The sequence below is a fragment of the Calonectris borealis genome, chromosome 24 (genome assembly GCF_964195595.1).
Source record: "Calonectris borealis chromosome 24, bCalBor7.hap1.2, whole genome shotgun sequence".
NCBI classification, from domain to species: Eukaryota; Metazoa; Chordata; class Aves; order Procellariiformes; family Procellariidae; genus Calonectris; species Calonectris borealis.
Window position 1 is genome coordinate 6,546,138 of NC_134335.1, and position 20,473 is coordinate 6,566,610.

Consider the following 20,473-nt stretch of genomic DNA (forward strand, 5'->3'; position numbering starts at 1 on the left):
CGAGTCCTCAAGACCCAAATCTTCAATGGCCCGAGTCATCAGCCCTCGAATCAACGCCTACATCGGTACGGGACCCTTTTGCTGGCACCGTCTGTTGGGAAATACAACATCTGGGCCCCAACGGCCCCCAGAAAAAGTGAAAGCTTTCCCCTCCTTGGCAGCGCTTACCCGTACGCTTTGATTTCCCGCAAAAGCTTGCGCCCTCTTTATGCAACCAAATGCTCAGTTTGTTCATTAACGGAGAGGAGGATTTGCGCTTGAGCTGAACGGCTCTAATGCAATTAATATAGCAAGCCTCCACCTCTTCACCCTCTGCTTATCCTAGGACAAATACCAGAGGCATCAACTGTTTAGCCTCGCTAAACCCTAACCCCAAATTGCGTCTTTTTAGAACACCTCTTACTTCGCAGGAGATAAAGCCAGCGGCAGAGACGCCTCGTCCACATCGTTCACGGGAGCCAGCGGGGTAGACAGATCCGCCCGGCTTCGGCTCTTCCATCTCGATCTGGCCCTCTGGGGATCCTCTTCAGACATGAAAAGCTTAACCCGGGCGCTGTTTCAAGCAGTTCCTGCGAGGCACGGCTCGCCAGTTACCGGTTTGCCCCTTTTGCAGCTGGGACGGACCTTCCCTCACCCCCTATTTCTCTGCTGCACCTGGCTGGCCTATACAAGACGACAGCATTCGGCAGGGGTAAAAATGGCCAAATATCGCCGTACCGCTCGCCACGAGTCGTACCGACCGCAATTGTTTGCGGCTGAGGTCCCTGAGCAACCCCCTGCCCAAACTGGGAAGGGAAGGGCGGGCGGCGAGAGGGTGACAGCATGGGTAGGACCCAGCTGCTGCGGTACTGAAAGCGCTGAGCGGTTCGTTACTGCCGTACGCAGCCGACCCATGGGTTTTGGATGATGCATACTTAGAGAGGGCGCGTGAGCATGTACTGCTTACTGGCGTTATTTAAATCGCTTGAGTTAATAGGCAAGAAAAGTACTAAGGTTTGGTTTTTTTTTTTTAAATATTCTAAGTTCTGGAAGAGAAAAGTGACCGAGAAAATCCACTTGTCCTCTGAACCGCAACAGCACTAACTTTGGAAACTGAGTTCACTAATTAAACCGAAACAGTAGATTTTAGCGGTGCTTAAAGTGCTAATTTCAATTCTTCTTTAAACCGTCAATCTCCAGCCGGTCTCTCAGTAATAACAATACAAAGTTTTGCGTAAAGATGCCAGGTACGGAGAGTCTGCAAAGCACTTCAGCTCTCCCAGCAGCACCTTTCCAAAGCTCTCGAGAAGCTCCTCCTCCCTCCGGCTGCAGCAAGAGGGTACCCTAAATCCCACCTTGCCTTCACCAGCCATTCTGCCGAAGGCTTTCACGGCCAATTCAAGCCCGTCCCTGACGTTTGCCAGCAGCAGAGGATTTGTGGAAAGGGGAAAACTTCCATCTTCCCCCTCTCAGTGGTCTTCTCGCAGCCCTTAACCACTCACTGACTTAAACCCGGAAGCACAAGGGTCTCAAACACTTCAGCAGCTCAATCAATTCCCTAGTCTAATTGCAGCAGAAAACGTTTGCCATTAAAAACACCGGGTTTAGTGTTTCGGTATGCTAACGGACAGGAAACAAAAATAAAATGCAGGTAAGCATTACCTTAGCTCCCGGCTCGCGCGGTACCCTTTAGTTCAACGTTACCAACTGGCTGACGTGCCGATCAGGGTAGAGACGTGGCTTCGCTTTCTGGCCGAGGTACTTCCAGGAGTAGATCCCAGCCCGCAGACCATGAAAAAAGAAAATCAAGGCTGGAGTGGCACATCCGCATCGCTGGGGACCGACAGCGCCGATGGACCACAGGGAATCAAATGTTCTTTCACAAAATAACGCTACATCGGCAGGGGAACCGCAGCGGTTGGGTCTGCGTATAATAATGAGGCGCCCGGTAATTAAACCCACCCAGGCACACACCGTAACCCACCTGGGAGAGGCAGGGGTTGCAACGGAGCGGGATGTCACAGCTCTATGCTCCCGATTTCAGGGTCGCCCATCTCCGTCCGTAGCACGCTACCAGCGCTGGTTTTGAGCGGAGAGCGCGTTCCTGCCCGAGAAATGACTAATCAATGGGTTTTATTGCCTCCCGGCTTCAATGGGAAAGAGCGCTTTGGGTTAAAGGCGTGTTACAGAGGATATCAATTCCGCACGGCGGCTAGCTAGGAACTGCTCTGCAAACGCAATTACAGCCACAACAATCGCATTTCTTCTTTCTACTCTATTGACCCGACGAGTGTTAGTCCTATCTCAAACACGGGGCACCTCTATCACCCAACTAGATGACAGGTAATCTTGCGCGCCCTGTTCAAAGAAACCCTGGTGCTTTAGCTTTAGGCTCAGAGCGCGATCCCCCCACGCTTGTTGAAACACACAGCCAAGCTATCGGCAAGTACGTGCTCTTATTTGCATTTATCCAAGGAAAGAAGAAACATCCCCGCTAAAGACCTACATTTTAAGTAGCAAAAACCTCAGTGGGAGAGGGATTCAGCGTTACCTAGATAACACCAGGGCAAGAAAAAACAGGGAAAAAAGTAACATCAGTTGATCCAAGGGGAAAGAGATTTTTTTTTCCCCTTTCTTTTCAATCAAAGTGCAGTACATAGGGTTATAACCTATGCACTAAGCTTCCCATTAATGGCAGCTAGTCTATAACAAGTTGACCGAACGACCCTGCTTCTAGTCCCGTGAGGATCATTAATAACCAGAGCACATCACCTCCACATTTAAAGCTCTCACTCCAGCCCAGGAGATCCACATCAGCCCTAGTTAAAGGCAACCTGCCCCACCAGATCCTGGAGAAACCCTTGCTCCTGAATGCCAGCCTGCTTTACAACCCCAAATAATAGTCTGCTGCGTGTGCGTCTCAAACGTGGGAGCCCAAAAGGCTGCACTCGCCTTGGTTTCTTTGCTCCTCAAGGTCCTTTCCTTGACAGCCGCCAGCAGCACGAAGCATTAGTCTCCTTCCAGCCCTGCTCCGAAGGGAGAAAATGAAATAAAATATAAAGCGTTCACTCTTCCAGGGACCTCCTGTGGGACTGGGAATTGCAACCAGGGTGGATTTTTCTTTCCTCCGGACTCTTGCTTGAATTTTTGGAGTTGTGCGGACCAGCAGCGAAGCGTTTAGACTAAGCCGTCTTCCGCACGTCTTCGGGGAGGAGCACAGCAAAGGTATTAAAAGGTAATAACAACGCTGTTTGTGCTCCCCTGGTCACCTAGCCCAGCCCTTAGCGAAGGACGTGGCACAAGCATTTTAAATGTCGATGATGATGAACGTTCTGATGAACTTGCTGTTCTTTCACTAATCCTGCTTAATGACAGCTTTTAAATTCGGTTTTGATCTTGATCTCCCTGTACTATTCTGCTGCAAACCAAGTGGAGGACCTAAGGGGAAAAAACCAAGTCGCAGAGCAGACTGCAGAGAAGTGAAAGGTTTTGTTTGCTCCAGGGAGGGAACAAAGCTGTCGGTTGAGAAGAAAAGCCATACCCGAGCCGAGATTGCTGCACAGCCCGGCTCTCAGGGACTCACCAGGAGCACCCGTACGCCCGACGTGAGCTTGAAGCCCTCACCTTGCTTCAAGGGTCTCTCTGCAAGCTGAACCCTGCCCGGCAAACACCCCGTCTCCCAAGCACGCCAAAATCCATTGCAACCAGGCTGCCTCACCTATTTAACTCATCCTCTCAGCTTCTGATTAAAAACATGCAAGAGAGCAGCTACGTGACAGTGCTAATGGGGAAACCTCCACCCCTTCCAGCCGCTGGCCACCCACCCCCTTTCTCCAGGCAGATTTGGCCGTGTTAAAGCACACGCGGTCCCATCCCTCTGATATTTCATCCACCCCCCAAACCATTTTGAAGCCGGACATCGCCTTAACCGTGCCTTCCATCTCAAGGCATCGTATTCAAGAGACCCATCGAGGTGGTTCATTAAGGTACTTTATTGGTGATCACGTATACTCCGTGCACGTTAAGCTTTGTACAAAAAAAGACCCCTCCATTAACACCAGAGTGAGCGACAGCCACCAGGAGCTTCGAATGCTGGTTTGGCTCCCTTCTGCAGAAGCAGAAGCGAAAACAATGTTTAAAAAAAAATAGCTAAATCGGCCACACCAGTTGGACTCCACCAGCAAACCGGTTCTGCAGTTCACAGCCCAAGCTGCAGCACGGAAAATTAAAAACTCCCTCCCAGACGAGCCTGGTTTGCTCTTTCTATCGCCAAAGGGATGGACGGGAAAGGCTTCGCATCTCCTGCCACGCTCCGCCTTCGGGGTCCTGCCTCCCACTTCTGATGCTCTGCCATCGAGTGCCGGTGGTGTTTATCAAGACTAATTAAAAACCTCATCTCAAGAGCTCTAAGCCACAGCGGGAAAGAAGTTTCCGTGCCCGCCACGGCCTCATTTGTCGTCCGAGGCTCTCTCCGGCAGCAGGGCACCGCTGGAGCTCTTGTTGCCTTTGCGGATGCACATGCCGCAGTCCAGCTCCACGTCGATGTCCCCGAATTTCAGCTGGCAGGACTCGTTGCAGCTGCGGGAGGGACAGTGACACCCGTCAGGTATTCGTGGGCAGCGAGAGCCATCGGCTCACCCCAGCCCGCTCGGGAAGGCTGCTAAGGACCGTCTGCCCCGCGGTGGCACCGAGCCGATCCTTGCCAGCCAAACCACGGACTAGTCCATGCTCGGACATGCATGGACACCCACTTTTCTTATCCCACGGTACACTGGCTGCTGGATTTCCCAGGATAGCATTGGGTCTAGGTATTGCTCTTGGCCACCCCAGCTCGCGCACGGTGCCGGGACCCCCCGGGACCCCTCTTCCCCCACGTACCAGCGAGTTGCAGCAGAGTTTGCTGCCAAGACGGCGAGAGCGACTGCGTAGTGCCAGCAGAAGCACATGGTGAGGAAGGTGAAGTTGTTGCGGTCGGTCTGATCCCAGCCCGGTCCTCCCCACGGAGGGGACAGCACAAACCCAACCTGGTGGCAGATTGAAGAGATTTAGGCATCGGCGCGCATCAGGCTTTAGCACATCCCGCCTCGCTTTTCCTCCTGTTTTTAGTCTGCTGCAGCTGACTACGGACTAGAGGCACAATAATCCCGAGTAACACCCGGACCGCTGCCCTCAGCACCCCCAAGCATCCTTGTCTCCCCAGGCTGACAGAGGGGTGCGTTTCAGGAGGAGGGGGATGCTCTGCAGACAAGCCCCGGGGCTCGCAGCGCAGCCCAGCATCCCCAGAGAAAGCTGCCAACCCGAAGGCTCCGCTGCCAGGTTGTGCATTTCTCCTTAGACCCAAAGCTGGGGGATTACGTGAGAGGTTTCCAGGTATTTCCAGTTACTTGGAACAAACAGAGAAAGATATTGGACCTAATAAAACGAAAAAAAACCTCATGATTGTGGTTTCCTGTTCTTGTGGGGTCTAATTCCCGTTTAGCATGCAGGTTTGTCCATGCTGCATACGTGACACGTACATATCTCCACGATGACGGCTCTGGCACTAAGCCTCGTTTCTTCCTTAAGATATTCCAACCAGCCTACAAATTTAACCCCAACAGACGTGCCGCGAAGGGCAGAGCAGCCCCCCTCCCCTCGCCTTCCTGGGTGCGAAGCCCGCTGCTCAGAGGAGAGCGCTGGATGCGCGCTGACCTGCCAAAGCCAAGAGCCCTGGAGAAGGAAGGAGCTGGTCCTGAAGGTCTCCAGGATGATGTGGTCTCGGAGAAACACCTCTAGGAGGGCACAAAGGGCTCCAGCAAAGATAGCCGTGGCCAGCAGGGAATGGAGGTGGTGGTCCAGCGCAGCATCGCTGTAGTCACGGAAACAGAAGAGCAAACCTGCCAAGATTCACACCGCGTTAGAAAAAGATGCTCTGGGCTTTGTTTCTTAAAAAACCATCTGAAAACCGCTCGGGATCTTGCTACGATCCGCCCGGTGGGACGAGCCAGGCAGCAAACAGCCTGCTGTCATCACCTTCGCTCCGCAAGGACCACGCAGCCCCCAGCGCCGGGGGCTGCTCTGCCCACAGAGTAACCCCCGTGGCTGCGGGGATCCCCGGGCCCCAGCCAGGGCCGTGGGGCCGTCAGGAGGAGCACAGTGATGGGGACCTTCAGCTCAGAAGGCGGCCGGGAGCTTTGTATTAAGGTTTGTCCCCCTGGGCATCCAACCGAGATGGGGGGGACGACCCATACTCCACATACGATTCACCTTCGATGAACAGAGCCACGGACAGCGAGAGCCGATCTAAGCCAAGCGGCAGCTTGAGCGGGGAGTGCGAGGCGACGTCCACGATGCCGGAGAGGAGGAAGAAGAGGTACATGGTGGTGTAGTGCCAGTGGGTGAGGTCCATCCAGCTGTGCGTCTTGGGGCTGTACAGCTGCAGGTGGGGGCCAGCGGGAACAAACTGCTCGACCAATATCCCTGGGCAGAGAGAGGAAAGGTCACGCTTTTCCTTTTGCAGGGGGGAAAGGACAAGCGTGCAGGAAACCTTTCTTTGCGATGGTGAAGTCGTAGCGTATTATCCTCTGGGTATTCCCCCAGAGGAACGGTAGCAAGGTCCCATCACAGAGCGTGCCACCAGCATGTCCCCAAGCCCTCCCGCGCCAGCCGCAGCCGCTTCCCACTGCAAACAGCCCCAGTCTCGTGGGAGAGAGCGGCTGCAGTGCCAGTAGATATTGGGGCAGAGACTCATCGTCATCTCTTACCTGCTAGAGCAAAGAAAGCTTTGACCGCCCCTTCGAAGACTTCCACGCGCCGGACCCCGTAGCTCGGCTGGCTCTCGGCATTGCCTTTCCGCCTGAGATACTTCAGGGGGTATCGCACAGACCACCAGAGACCAAAAATGAAGAAGAAGGTGCCCCGGAGGGCACTGCCGAGGAAACTCGTCGGCATCGGGCTCGCTTGGTGGACCTGCAAGGACAAACAGTGCCTCAAATTAACCCCAAGAGAGATGTCGGGCCGCTCACTTGCTCAGCGTCCTCGGGCCGCCGCATCCCGACAGAGGAGATGCGCACAGCTCCGCCATCAGCCGCACACAGGCAGTACCAGAGACGCGACATCACCTTGGAGAAGCTGCCACCATATATATGTGTATACGTATATATGTATGTGGTTGCACGCACGCAATCATCGGGACTTCATCGTGCCAGAGAAAACCACGTTAGCGCCCAAGAAAGTGTAACAGCTACGTGCTATTAGAAGAGGAACCATAACAAAGTTTTTGCTAATAAAAAGCAACATGACAATTATTTCCTCGGAACATAAACTCCCTCCAAACTAATTACCAGGGTGTGAATCCAGCCGGCGTGTTCAGCAGCTCCAGCCAGCCAAGGCTTTGCTGAGCCCTACCGGCTGCGCAACAGGAGGAGGAGGCAACCCAGGAACCATCACCATTTCCAAAAAGAGTCTCACGCGTATTCCGCACAGGCTTCGTGTCGCGCACGCGCGGTGATTTGACACCAGGGAAAGAGATTTCATCTCCAGTAGGAAAAGCGCGAAGACTAAAGGCGTGAAAATTGCCTTCGTGCTTCGACCAACGCCACCGAGTACCAGCAAGGATGGAGAGGACCGGCACGACCGGCTCTCACGGGCAAAGTTAGATCCTGCGGAGTATTTAAGCCCGTGCGCAAACTATTGAAAAAAAAATCCCAGAACAGCAAACACAGGAGGGAATAAAGTAGCGATCTAAACGCTTATAGCAGCGAGCTTTTGATGTTACCTTGGGATGGTCTTGTTTCCTCCAGCAAGACCTCGCTCCTTGCTCTCTGTATGCATCTATCACCCAAGGAGGTCTCACCCTTTCCCTCCTCACGGGCTTTCTGGTCCTTTTCTACCGCTCAGATGCGCACGGAAGAAGGCATTACTCATCCTGAAGCTACCACACCGACTTGCCCTTGCATCACAAATCACATCCTCGCTGTGTTTATAAATACCAAAGTAAATTGCAGAGGCTGGATGAACAACTCCAGCACGTTCTCCGAGTCCTCCCACACTAGAAAGTAATTACGCGCTGCAAAATAAGGGTAGGATGTGGCGTGGCAAGTGCCTTAGGTGAAGGAGAGCTCCGCAAGACGTCCCCGGTCGGGTTTTGGCTGCAGAGCTGGAGTCGGTCGAACTGGCTCAGCCCTGCGTGGGCAAGCGCGGCGTTTGGGTTTAGAGACTGTCGTCATCCATCGCATCTCCGGGACGCAAGTGATCTGGGGAAGGCTTAAAACTGTTTACACCGTGTTAAGGTTTCCTTTCAGGAGGGAAGTTACTAAACAGCTTTTCAGGCAGATGAGAAACGCCCCATCCCAGGAGCCGGTTCGGGGATCGGTGATGGTTTTCTGCTCTATTTTGGACGCCTACGTTAGGGTGAGACGGCTCATGCCCCAGGAGGACCCACGTCTTTCCTCATTATAGCCTGGACACCCAGTCCAGGGCACTTACCTTCCTTGCACAGACATCTACGTGCTGAAGCGACTAAGAACAAACGCTATTAAAGCGCACTTAAGCAGCACACAATTGCACGATATATACCCAAATTTTACCATTGTCCTACAGGGACTGGGACTGCAAGGGCAACAGCCTGAAGCTGGAGTCAGGAGCGTACCCTGAGCGAGATACGGAGCAGGAGCGTTAATTTGACATGCTTAATTAGAGGAGAGGAGGAGAGCAGAGGCATCCCGGTGCCCAGGCGTCAGAAATGACAACTGACACGTCCCACCTGCAACTCCAGAGCTTGCTCCCAGCCGCACCAGCGTCCAGCTTTGACCCAGGGATTCATCACCCCACATCCACCGGGCATCCCCCCTTCGCCTTAGGTACCAGCAGCCCCCAAACCGCTCTGTTTCAGAGCTGTCCCTGGGACCTCCTACCCCAGCCATCCCTCTCCCCAGCGGAGCAGCCTCATTCTTCTTCTTTTTGGTGCTGGGGACCCTTTTGCTTTGTAAGCTCTCCGCAGCCCAATCCAGCGAAGCTTTTGGTAGTTGTCACGAGTCCCCTTTGCTTCCCACCACCCGGACACAGCTCTTCAGCAGCCACCACATCTCCTGGGGCATCTCTCGCTGAGCAGAGATGTCCCAAACCCACCGTTAGATCAAGCAGAAGCTTGGATGTAGCCCACTCGGAAAAAAAAAAACAACCCAAAAATACCTTCTTTTACAAAACAGCCACTATTTTGCAGAAAAACCAGACGTGTTTCCAAGCAACAGTCCACTTGCACAGCTCACGTATTCAAGGCACAGCAAAACGACCCCCCCACATCGACACGGCCCCTCGCCCAGCCCAAACCCCATACCTCTCACCCGTCGCCTTCCCCCAGCCCCGCTCACATAAAAACCGATTAAGCTCCAAGTGAGCCGCGGCCGGGAAAGAGAGCACCGGCGGAGGAGAGGCACCCGGGTTATTTATTTTTCCTGCGAGCTAGTTTGTCTGTCAGAGGACTTGAAATATGGCTGCAGTCAGAAGTTATTACCTGAGCTGCCCTTCTCCCTCCGCAGCTTCCAGGCGGCGATGCTTTTGCTTAATAACCGTACGGGAGCTGCCCGCTCTCCTTACGGTCCCTCGCACTGACTGCTCGCAGCCTCCCCGCGCTCGGCTCGGGAAGGTCGGCGTTTCTGCCCAATTTCCAGGCTCTCCCCCCCGGTGCCGTCGCAGCTGCGATGCGCCATCGATGATTTGGGGACTTGTTCCCGCTGATGCGGGGGGATCGAGGCTGCCAGGAGGATGCTGTCCACGTGGACGCATGGGTAGCCCCTACAAGCACCCGTGGGTAGCCCCTACAAGCACCCGTGGGTAGCCCCTACAAGCACCCGTGGGTGCCACCATCAGCCTGGCAAGGAGAGGATTATCACAGGACAGCCAGCCTGAACGCACAGGGCAAGCTCAGCGTCTGGCCATGGACATTTGGAGGGTCTTCTCTTCGTGGATCCTCCTCCATCCTCGCTACCCAAGCGCATCTCTCTTGTGCCACCAGCCCTCACCCAACAGAAGACGCACAAGCTCCCTCTCCTGCCAATCCTCTGAAACCTGATAAACCCCCCCCAAAAAAAGAGCTAAAGCCACAGATTGCTGGCAGACTGCCTCCACCAACACCGCTTCCACCAGCCTCATCGGTGGCCGTCCTCACACTAAACCTTTGCCTTGCAGAGATGGATTCTCCCCACGTCCCTTCTTCCCAAGCTCGAGCAGCCCCGTCCATCCCATGCAGAGCTGCTCACCAACGTATTTCTCTCTGTGGGGAGGAGAGTTTACCTGCGACTCCTGCCCGTCCTTCTCCCTCTCCAGATGTGGCAGCAAGGAGCGGTTATTACTCAGAAGAGGCAGATAAAGGGAGAAGCCACCGCGGGGAGGTGGCCCTCAGACAGGATGTTTAGAGCCGAACATCCTGCGGGCCAGTTCAACGCGCGCTGAGTCAACCGGCTTTCACAACCTGGGATACCTCGTGTCTGCTATTAACAAAAAAAATAAAAAAAGTCTCCCGGAGTTTGCCACAAAAATCAGGATGAGCAGCCAATTCCCGTTCCCATGGCAACCACATCTATTCAGTTATTATGTTGGGTTTTTTGGATGACTGGGGAAGGAGCCAAGAAGGCTGCGGCATCACCCGATGTGGCCAGGCTCTGCTGGAAGGGCTCCGAAGTCTCTGAACTGGGCTGCCGGGTACATGATAACCCTTTTAGGGGGGCCTGGCCTTACAAAAAGTGCCTGTAGGCAGGAGATCTTTTGGGCCAGGAGCTCCCAAACCAGAGCAGAGCCCTTCTGAGATCCATCTCCCAGCCAAGAGGAAGAGGACGATGGCCCTGTCTCCCCCAAAAGACGGGCTGGCAGGACACAGCAACCCGTTTCCACTCCTTTTTACCTATCCGACGCGCCACGCTGCCCCACGCCAAGCACCCACAGACGCAAGCCACTACCCATCCGCCGCCCACCGCACGGCCGACGGCTGCACGCCCAGCCTTAGCACCTCGCCGGCCGCAGAGATGAGCGATGCAAGTGCCTCAAGGCAAATAAACACCACCGGCCACCTCCGCGTCCCCATCTCCCACCGAAGCGCCGAGTCGATGGTGCAGAAACACCCAGCGCCGCTCAGGATCACCACCCGAGGACCACTAACAACCACTCGCTGCATTCCCAACCCGATATTTCTCCAGGTTGCAACCACAGGCACGTAACTCCTCGTGCAACCAAAAAAAAAAAAAAAAGAACCCAGCAGGGCCGCAAGAATAAGCCATGCCCAGCCCTGCCAAGAGCCACGAGGTGAGCCAGCACCCCAGGGAAGCCCCAAGGCTGGAATAGCATGGAAGCAAACCAGCCTGCGCAACCCTCCCCAGGCTGATGGGCTGTTCTCCAGCAGAGCCGTAAGAGCCACCAAGCCGTAGCCAGGAGCTCTGTTATATCCATTATCTCCCTATCAGCGGCAGCAAGCAGGAGGAAGGAAGGAAAAGAAGAAGCTGGTGGTGGTGCTGGCACGCAGCCCTGCCGTACGCCCATCGCTGCTCACCTCCAACGGGGCTCGGGGAGCGAGACGCCTCGCCGAGAGGCTGAGCACCCGTGCAAAAGGGTCCTGTAACAGCAGGGAAGCCCACAGCAGCAGAAAGGCCTTCCAGAAACACAAGCAGCTTCACCCAAGCTTCAGGAGCTCGCTACCACATCAAGCCCAAGCCCAGAGAGAAATGCAACCCCCCCATAGGAGCTCTTCCTTACAGACCTACCCCTAAAAATAAGACAGCAAAAAAAGCATACCTTTCTCGCAGGAAAAAGAGCAGCAGCAGCGTCAGGGACCTCTTTGCAGCTCAGTTTTCCTCTCTGCAACCACCCAGCTCTACAAACCACTACCCCAAAAAGCAGCTTAGCTGCTTCCCAAGCAGGACGGGTCCAAGTCCTGGTGGAAAAAGTGGGAAAAGAGAAGCTGGGAGGGCAGCAGCTGGAGGGAAAAGGGAGGAAACGAGACCCAGCTGAAACGTATCTGCCCAGAGGCTGAAGGTGCCTCTTTTTCCATGGGGTTTAAAGGGCCACCAAAGAATAAAGCTCATAGAGAAAGGTTTCTATGGAAAGGGCAACTCATATTAAAGCACCTGCCCGTCAGACAAGGAAAAAAAAAAGTTGTAGGTGCATGAAATGGTTGAGGAAAGGAGGTTTCTGGCCTTTTAAACCATCCCCACGGTAAAAACAAGGGTGAAACGACCCGCTCCAACCCCTCTAATGTTCTCAAGCTAAACCCTGAACTGAATTTGATTTTTTTTTTTTTTTTCCCCCTTCTTTTTCTTGTTTCTCAGCTGTAACTGCAACATCCTCTCCCTGAAGGTTCATCATCGGTGCTAATGAAAAAATGTGATAATGTTTGCCTACTTCCTGGGGGTGGTGGGAGGCACAATCTAATTAAAGGTTTGCCAGCAGCTCGAGCGCTGCAGATGGAGGGTTGTTCGGGAAGTGCAAAGTTATTATTATTGTTATTATTATGACGAATGCGAACACCGGCTTTCATAAACAGGCAACAGAGGAGGTGAAGCAGGTGGTATAAGCATCGGCAGGGCTTTTTCTGCTGCCTACACCATCATTTCAGCCAACGTGGCCGGGAAGGGTGGCAGCGGTAGATCCTATCTCTGCCCGAGAAATGAGTGGCTCGGGGACGGGCTGGGCTCGGGGCTCGTGAGGAAGGGCTTGTCCTTCTAGCTGGAGGGAGGGCCAGCTGCCAGGAGACTTGGCTTTTGGGGGCGTTGGCTGGGTTCCTTCCTGAGAGGAGGTTGGATATCACCCCTAACCACCAGCATCTCCCTCCTGCCGCGGATGAGCAGGTCACCTGTGTCAGGGACCGGCAGAACCCACCCTTGAGCGACAGCCGGTCATGCCCGGCACACGGACAAGTCCAGCACCCAGCACCCAGCAGCCCCAGCACCCAGCAACCCAAGTGCCCAGCACCCAGCAACCCAAGTGCCCAGCACCCAGCACCCCCAGCACCCAGCAACCCAAGTGCCCAGCACCCAGCACCCCCAGCACCCAGCACCCCGAGTGCCCAGCACCCTGCACCCCTAGCACCCAGCAACCCAAGTGCCCAGCACCCAGCACCCCCAGCACCCAGCAACCTGAGTGCCCAGCACCCTGCACCCCCAGCACCCAGTAACCCAAGCGCCCAGCACCCAGCACCCCCAGAGCTCAGCACACAGCACCTGGACATGCCCAGCACCAGGATATGCCTAGCACCCAGCACCCACAGCGCTCAGCACGCAGCACCCCCAGTGCCCAGCACCCTCAGCACCCTCAGCACCCAGCACTAGACATGCCCACCACCCGGATGCGCCCAGCACCCAGCACCCCCAGAGCCACGCACCTAGCATCCCCACAGCACAGCACCCAGCACCCCTGGCGCCCAGCACCTCCAGTGGCCAGCAACAAGCACCGGGACATGCTGAGCACCCAGAACCCCCAGAGCCCAGCACCCAGACATCTCCAGGACATACCCAACACCAAGCACCCCCAGTGCCCCGCACCAAACACCTGGACGTGCCCAGCACCCGGACATGCCCAGCACCCAGCACCCCCAGCACCCAGCACCCCCAGCACCCAGCACCCGCAGCCCGATGTCCAACAACATCGGCCTGTGGTTACACAAGACAAAAACCACCCCCGAGACATCGCATTCCAGTCCTTTTAAAGCCAGCTGTGGGCATCGCTACGAATACAGCCCAGCTCCACTCCAGCGGCACGGAGCTGGGTGGAGTGTCCAGTATAAAGTTGGGTCCAGTATAATGGGTCCAGTATAAAGTTTCAAGACACTCGCTGAGAATTCAATTTATATGGTGGAAAACGTAATCCAGGCCTGTGGTTGATATTGAGGTTGTGTTAAAAGCAATACTCCGCTTAGGACTGTCCTATCGCATAAGAACTAAATGTGAGGATGGCTTGTGACTGCACCTCGCTATATAATAAACCACCTCTGGACCCCTCACCGTGCACCCAGCAACCTTCACGCCCTTGTTTGGCTACCTAAGCTATTTACGTATGTGGTTTTTAGCTAAAATAAAAATCCTTAATTCCCATCCAGGAATGAACACCACCTGTATTTTCTTATTTAATCACAGGCTCTATCTCTCCTCCTTTGCTGACCTTCATACCTCGGGAAAGAATGCGCTCCAGAGTTGGAAAACAAATTAGCGAGCGCTATATTGACAGTCCTGGGATGTTTGTAGGAGCAGGGAGTTAATGAGGCAGACAGAAACTATTCCAGACACCGGGTGCTACAGAGGGGAAAAGTGTTTTGTAGCCACGCAGGGACAAGGGACAAAGAAAATCCCAAGGTGAAAGGAGATGGTGACTTGATTAAAAGCGGCAAAGAGGGCCGTGAAGAATTAAATCAGCCCTCTCCCACCTTCAACAGCAAGGAGTCCTTTTAAAAACCAAAGTCAGCTTTAATCTGTGTGCCCTCGGCTGAAAATAACCTCTGATTTTTGGGGGTAGCGAGAAGGAAGGTGGCTGCAAGGTGACCGCAACCTCAGCCAGCCTGGAGCGCGTTCCTGCACGTCCAGCACCAGCTTTGCCACCCGGTGCTGCCCTCCTGTGGCTTTTTCCTGGGAATGGGGATGTTTGGTCTGTTTTTCTAAAAGAAAAAAATTCCCAGCAGCCCAGAAATAATTCAGAGCCCCACGCAAGGCCTTTTTCTTGTTCAATTAAGCTGATTTCTGTCCTGCAGCGCTCTAGGTAACTCGGTTCGTCACCTTGCAAATAGGGTTTTCTCTGTGCGTCGGAAGGCGGCAGCCTGCAAAATGCTCTTCCCCGGGTTGTGTCTCATCGTAGCGGCGAGAGGAATTCGTGCGGTTTAGGAAAAACTATTCCACCTGGCAGAAAAAAAAGAGCTGCAAAATGCTCGTCGTGTTCAGCAGTTACAGCTCGGGAGACTTAATTGCGTGGCGTTTATTAGATGGATTTACGGAGATGTATTGCTCCGCTGCTTAATTCTCTTCTCTTCTATCCAGCCCTGCAAAATAAACCGGCTCAGTTGAAGAAAGCGGGCATTCAAGGAAAGCTAGTTCATCTTTATAGCACTGTTAATAAGCAATAAAATCCAGGCTGTAACCCCCTCAGTCTGCAACAGGCTCGTTGCACACGGGGAACGGGTGTTAAAAGACGAGCAAATGCTGCTTTTCTGTTCAGTCAGGAGCACGAGCACAAAAATCAGCTGCCATCCATCCCCTCCGTTACGCAGCAGTGAGGAGACTTCGGTGCGGAGCATCCTTCCAGCCCCAGGCTTTGAGACACGAACAGTTGCAATTCAGCTTGCGCTGGTGTTTATTTTATTTTTTTATATATATATATATTTTTTTTTTTTTTTTAATCCCTGTACTCACTACTGGCACATTTTCCTCCTATCTAGGAGGTGACATTTCCAGGCACTTTTTGCAAGGAATTAGCTGGCAAAGGCAGGCTAAAAACAAAACGTGTGCCTGTTTCATCTCACTTTCCAAGCTGAGGGGTTTATTTTCAGTGGAAAACTGGGACGTTTGATGAATCCCTGCTGCTTAGCCATGTATCTTACAGCCCTTCAGCCTTTACAGGTCTGAGGGATGGATTTGTCTAAGCTATTATTACACACCCTATAATTTATCAGACTTAAATTTAAGGGTATCAGCTCAGTGAGGATTTTTATTTCGCATTTATTCACTCTCTCAGCCTTTAAGTGAACATGAAAACTGTTAACAAAACCCTTCTTCAGTTCGAAGCTTGGGTAATAAAATTTGTATTGTGTACAATCAAGCCCCGATGTTGCAAATTTGATATAATCTCACATTCAACCCTCTTTTACTCTTCCTCCTTGGGACGACGCCTTGGTCCGGAGGTGGACGACTTCAAGCCTGGAGGTTTCCCTGACTTGAGTCACGGCAGGTCGAAGCCTCCAGGCGCTTGGAAAAGCCAGATGCCCTCCATCCCTATGGAAACACGCGTGGGAACCCACAGGACGATGCGATCTCGTCGTGTTGAATTTCTGCACTTAATTTTGTTGCTAAAAATCACTGCAAACAGTGCTGGTTTCGGAGAAGGCGATATTCGGGTACAGAGGGAGGGCAGATACCACCCGTGCGCTCAAGACGCTTCCCAGCAGCAGAACGGTGGCACCTCTCTTTGGTCTTCCGAAACATAAATATTTAATTAGACTTCAATTTTTTTTTTTTTCTTCCAGCAAACGGATTCTTCACGTATTTGGAGAAGGAGATCGCACCCTCTTCATTCTTCGTCAGATCCATTTAAGAAGGCGGCTTGGGAGCTCGTGTCACACTTTTGCTGCCGGACTCCGAGTCCGATGTAGGGCTCGCCGCTGCCTCTCCTGCACCTCTGGACGCAGCTGTAACACACGCGCAATAAATCACCGTTAGCAAACCCCCCCAAACTAGTGCCGCTCCCCAGACTGCTGAGGGGAGCAAAGTGCACTTGTAATGAAAACGCGGAGGGGGAAAAATTATTATAAAGGTCCTAGAATGCTGCGTTTTGGGGGTTTGGTGGTTTTTTTATTCTGTATAAATCTATTTGCTTGGGTAGACCGGATTATCCCATGTCTCAGCAAGCCGTGCAGCACCCCTTAGAGGCTCATAGGCCGTAGGAGCACCCCTGAAAGCGGGATAACGTCCCCTTCCCGCTCCCTTGGAAAAGCCGTGGCGATGTCTTAGCAATCAGCCAGTGCTGTTGTACCTCTAATAACTCCTTGACTGTCAACCGCTTCGAAATCCTTGCAAGGGAGGGGACAAAGTGTCAGGCGGTCCTGGTAACGCTTTGATTTCTTTATCGAATTAAAGTTTGACTTCCAGCACCCGGTGCAGAGGAAAAAAAGCGGCGTGAGTTCCAGGAGCCGCTTCGGGGGCTCGGTTATTTGACTTCTCCCTCTTTAACGCCCGTGATTCTTGCTGACGCTCTTTTGCATTCTGTGCTCTCGACAGATAACTTGCACGTTTGTCGCCGTGCCCTAAAACTTGCAGGAGTCAGGGGCTGCTTATTCAGCTGTGACTTTGTACTCCAGGATGGGCTGGGGTACATCTGCATCTCACCTCCAGACGTCCCCATCCCTCTCTGCCCACCCCGCTCCTGCCCAAATTCGTGCCCCAGCCGTACCAGTAAGCGAGAGTGTAGTTTATAGCCAGGATGGCCACGGCGGCTGCCCAGTGCCAGAAGAAGCACATGGTGAGGAACATGATGTTGCTGTGGTCCTTCTCATCCCACATCGGACCTCCCCACGGCTGGAACAGCACGACCCCGATCTGGGTGGAACAAACGATTTATTATCTTGGGGGGGGAGGAAAAAAAATCAATGTACTGAAGCCCTCCAGCACCCCTTTGTCCATCTCGGCTATCACCACCACCCACGTGGTGACCGAGGGACTTGAGCCCTGACCGGGATAGCGGTTTTTGCTGAGACAGTGCTGGCCTCATTAAAGTCCAGCCTTGCAATGAGAGGCCACACACAGCTAGTCTGCGCCTGCGGTCTCACTTTTTCTGTACCGTATCCGGATGCATTCGTCCCTCTGCATTGCAGACTCCTAGCTGTCCTTTAAAAACTCCAAATTTAGTATTTCGCAAGCTCAGCACGGTTTTTAACCTCCGAATTTGAGTTTGAGTTAGCGCGGCAACCCCGGGGCTGAGAAAGAGGAGAGGAACTCGCGTTTCTTTTCGGCAGCCTAGTTTTGGGAGGGGTTGTCTCCAGCCGATTTCTTTGCTTCTCCAACTACCGCCAAAGCAATCAGCTGGCCGTATTTTTACTCAGCCGTTTTATTGCTCGGTGGGCTTTGCATCTTTCCACTAAACCAGAGGGAGTGCTGCAGGGTGCATTAGACACATTAAGCAATTAGTACGTGGTTGTTAGAGACTGTCAAATGTTGCTCGCTCACTGCGAGCCCTCGCTTTTGCCGTTCCCCCCAGAGAAGCAATCAGCCAAGACAAACAGCTATTTCGGCAGGAGCAGTCGTCAGAGATGACCTGCCATAAGTAAATTTTCATTCCGGGTTATGATCTATTTATGAAGCGAGCCTGGCAAAATTATCCTTCAGAGACGTGCGATTGATACGTGATGTACGGCTTCTTTTCCTCTTTTCCCGTTGCTCTCCTGCCTGGGTGCTCTGCTCCGCGGGAGAAGGCAGAACTGACCTGCCAGAACCACGTTCCCTGGACGATGGTGACACCGGCTCTGAACATCTCCAGGACAATGTTGTCGCGGAGGAAGACCTCCAGCATGATGCTGCAGGCTCCTGAGAAGATGGCGATGAGCAGCAGGGAGTGGATATGCTGATCCAGCATGGGACGGTGAAGGACGTGGTAATAAAAGAGACAACCTGCCAAAATACGTACCACGCTTAGAGTAACGTTAGCACAGAGCCCTGGTAGAGTAAATCACCTGTGAGACAGGTCACCACGAAAACAAGGGACTCCAGATAGCACATCCCTCTAGGTCTCCTGGCATCCCACCGTCCTGGAGGGATGAGATGCCCAACCTTGGGGCAGGAGGATCTGAGGAATATGGGGACCAAAGACAGAGGACAACCGAAGGCTGGTTTTCTTCCCGTCTCGGTGCCATCACCTCTTCAGACCACCCTCCCCTCGTAGCCAGGTTCCTGCTGTGTCCTGCTTTTCTATTGCTAAACTTCACCCATTTCTTGGCAGCTGGAAATGATAGATTTCCTTTTCTTACACGGCAAACTGTGCTCGTTGAGCCGCCCCTGCCGCTGCTTCAAAAACCTCTGGGGTCGGGGAAGGGAAAATAACAAGAGATGTGCCTTCGTTAAGGGGTTTTCTATATACGCCAGACCTTCATTTCCTAGTGTGACCCAAGAGGGGTCTGAAATCCTGGCTCGCGACTTGCAAGACAGCCTGAAGACAAAGTGATATTCATGATGTGCTGAAGCCGGAATAAGTCACTTGAATTTGCCACGTGCAACGCAAGCAGATGAGGATGACGATGCCTGCAGTGCAATTAATGGCTCTCGGGAGGGGGGGAACGCGGGGCACGCAAACAGCTCTGTAGATTTAAGATAAATGCAGCATCCACCAACCATTTATCATTACGAGGGAACTCAGCCTGCTGCTTCGTACCGCTGTCACCCCAGAAATCCCAAACCAGGACCTATTGATGCCTGTATTTCCCATCTCGCTACAGACCGCCCTTCGAGAACGTATCACCCGCAACGTGTCCTATCTTCGGGGGCGTTCGGAGCAATATCTCAACCTGGCAAATTTTGGTCCCTCTCTGACTCACCCTCCAACATCCCTCCACCTTCTACCAACCTTCAACGAACACAGCCATGGACAGCATGAGGCGATCCAGACCCCGCGGCACCACTCGAGAGATGTAGGTGAAGACGTCCACCACCCCGGAGAGACCGTAGAAGAGGTACATGGTGGTGTGCTGCCAGTTCATCAGCTTCACCCAGTCGCGGTTCTCCCCGCTGTAGAGGTACAAGTGTGGACCATCCGGAACGAACTGCTCTGCCAGCATCCCTGCACGGACACGCAAGAGCATGCCGTTTATTTGCACTGATGGTTGATGCTACTCGTTGCTGCGGGGGGTGGGGGGTTCTGAAGCAAGAGCTGATGGTTTTGCGTTAGGGAGAAAGGACTGGATATAAAAATCAGGCCTGCCCGTATTAATGGTGGCTCAGCTTTGGGGAGGGGTGCGAGACTTGGTCTTTTCACATCAAACTCCGTTAGAGATCAAGGCAAGGTGAACATCAAGGATGCATCCTTCCACGTCTGGACTGGTTTCTCTGGAGTAAAGGCTCCAGTACAGTCATCAACACAGGCTGGGAAGTTACCAGTAAAATATAACCCTTACCTATCAGAGCAAAGATGATTTTGATTCCCCCTTCGATGGCATCCACACGCTGGAAACAATAAATCCTGTGGGATTTCTTATTCACTTTCTGGCTGAGATACTGCAGCGGGTATTTCACAGACCACCAGAGCCCAAAGAGCAAGAAGAAGCTGCCTGGAAGTGCGTGACCCTTGAAGTTCGCCATCCTGACAATCTCCTCTGCCTACAAGGCAAAGAAAAACAACGTCATTATACAACTTACACCAGTTATTTGGCTGGAAAAAATGGGATTTCCCTTTCCAGGGAGGACTGGAAAAGGCTTGACCAGGCACATGGGAATAGGAAGGTGAGAAACCCTCCAAGGGTGGGAACTTCAGGGACCTCTCTGAGGTCCTTCCCCCAAAGAAACCAACTCCTTCCCTGCATCACCGCCTCCCCCCACCCCTTCTTCTCTCTCCGGAGCGTCGCTAAGCCGGGATTTGCACCGCACCGAGCCCGGGGATCCCAGCCGAGCTGCTCAAGCCTCCGTGCCCCTTCGTGCTGGAGCACACACGTGCACGGTTAGTAGGAGAGCCGGGGGACCCGTTTCCTAGGAGAATTACAGCAATTAAAACCCAGCCGGCTCCTGTTTGCCATTTGCTGGTTTGCTTAATTAGGAGGAGAAACGATTAGCTCTTTGATGTGGGCTTG

At 53.3% G+C, this 20,473-nt stretch overlaps 2 protein-coding genes across 2 annotated transcripts; both read right to left on the reverse strand.

Annotated features, from left to right (window-relative positions):
- Positions 1-3,952: 3,952 nt before the first annotated feature.
- Positions 3,953-8,128, reverse strand: LOC142092708 (transmembrane protein 45B-like). Its single transcript, XM_075173069.1, has 6 exons — positions 7,736-8,128; positions 6,723-6,927; positions 6,226-6,438; positions 5,671-5,855; positions 4,858-5,003; positions 3,953-4,557 (listed from the first exon to the last, which is right to left on the reverse strand). The coding sequence occupies exons 2-6, from the start codon at positions 6,907-6,909 to the stop codon at positions 4,428-4,430; spliced, it is 861 nt and encodes a 286-aa protein (XP_075029170.1). The 5' UTR covers positions 6,910-6,927; positions 7,736-8,128; the 3' UTR covers positions 3,953-4,427.
- Positions 8,129-15,052: 6,924 nt separating this feature from the next.
- LOC142092569 (transmembrane protein 45B-like) lies at positions 15,053-20,003 on the reverse strand. The gene is made up of 5 exons (XM_075172710.1): positions 19,805-20,003; positions 19,258-19,470; positions 18,124-18,308; positions 17,095-17,240; positions 15,053-16,333 (listed from the first exon to the last, which is right to left on the reverse strand). Exons 1-5 carry the CDS (start codon positions 19,986-19,988, stop codon positions 16,216-16,218), a joined length of 846 nt encoding a protein of 281 aa, XP_075028811.1. The 5' UTR covers positions 19,989-20,003; the 3' UTR covers positions 15,053-16,215.
- Between the last annotated feature and the right edge of the window lie 470 nt (positions 20,004-20,473).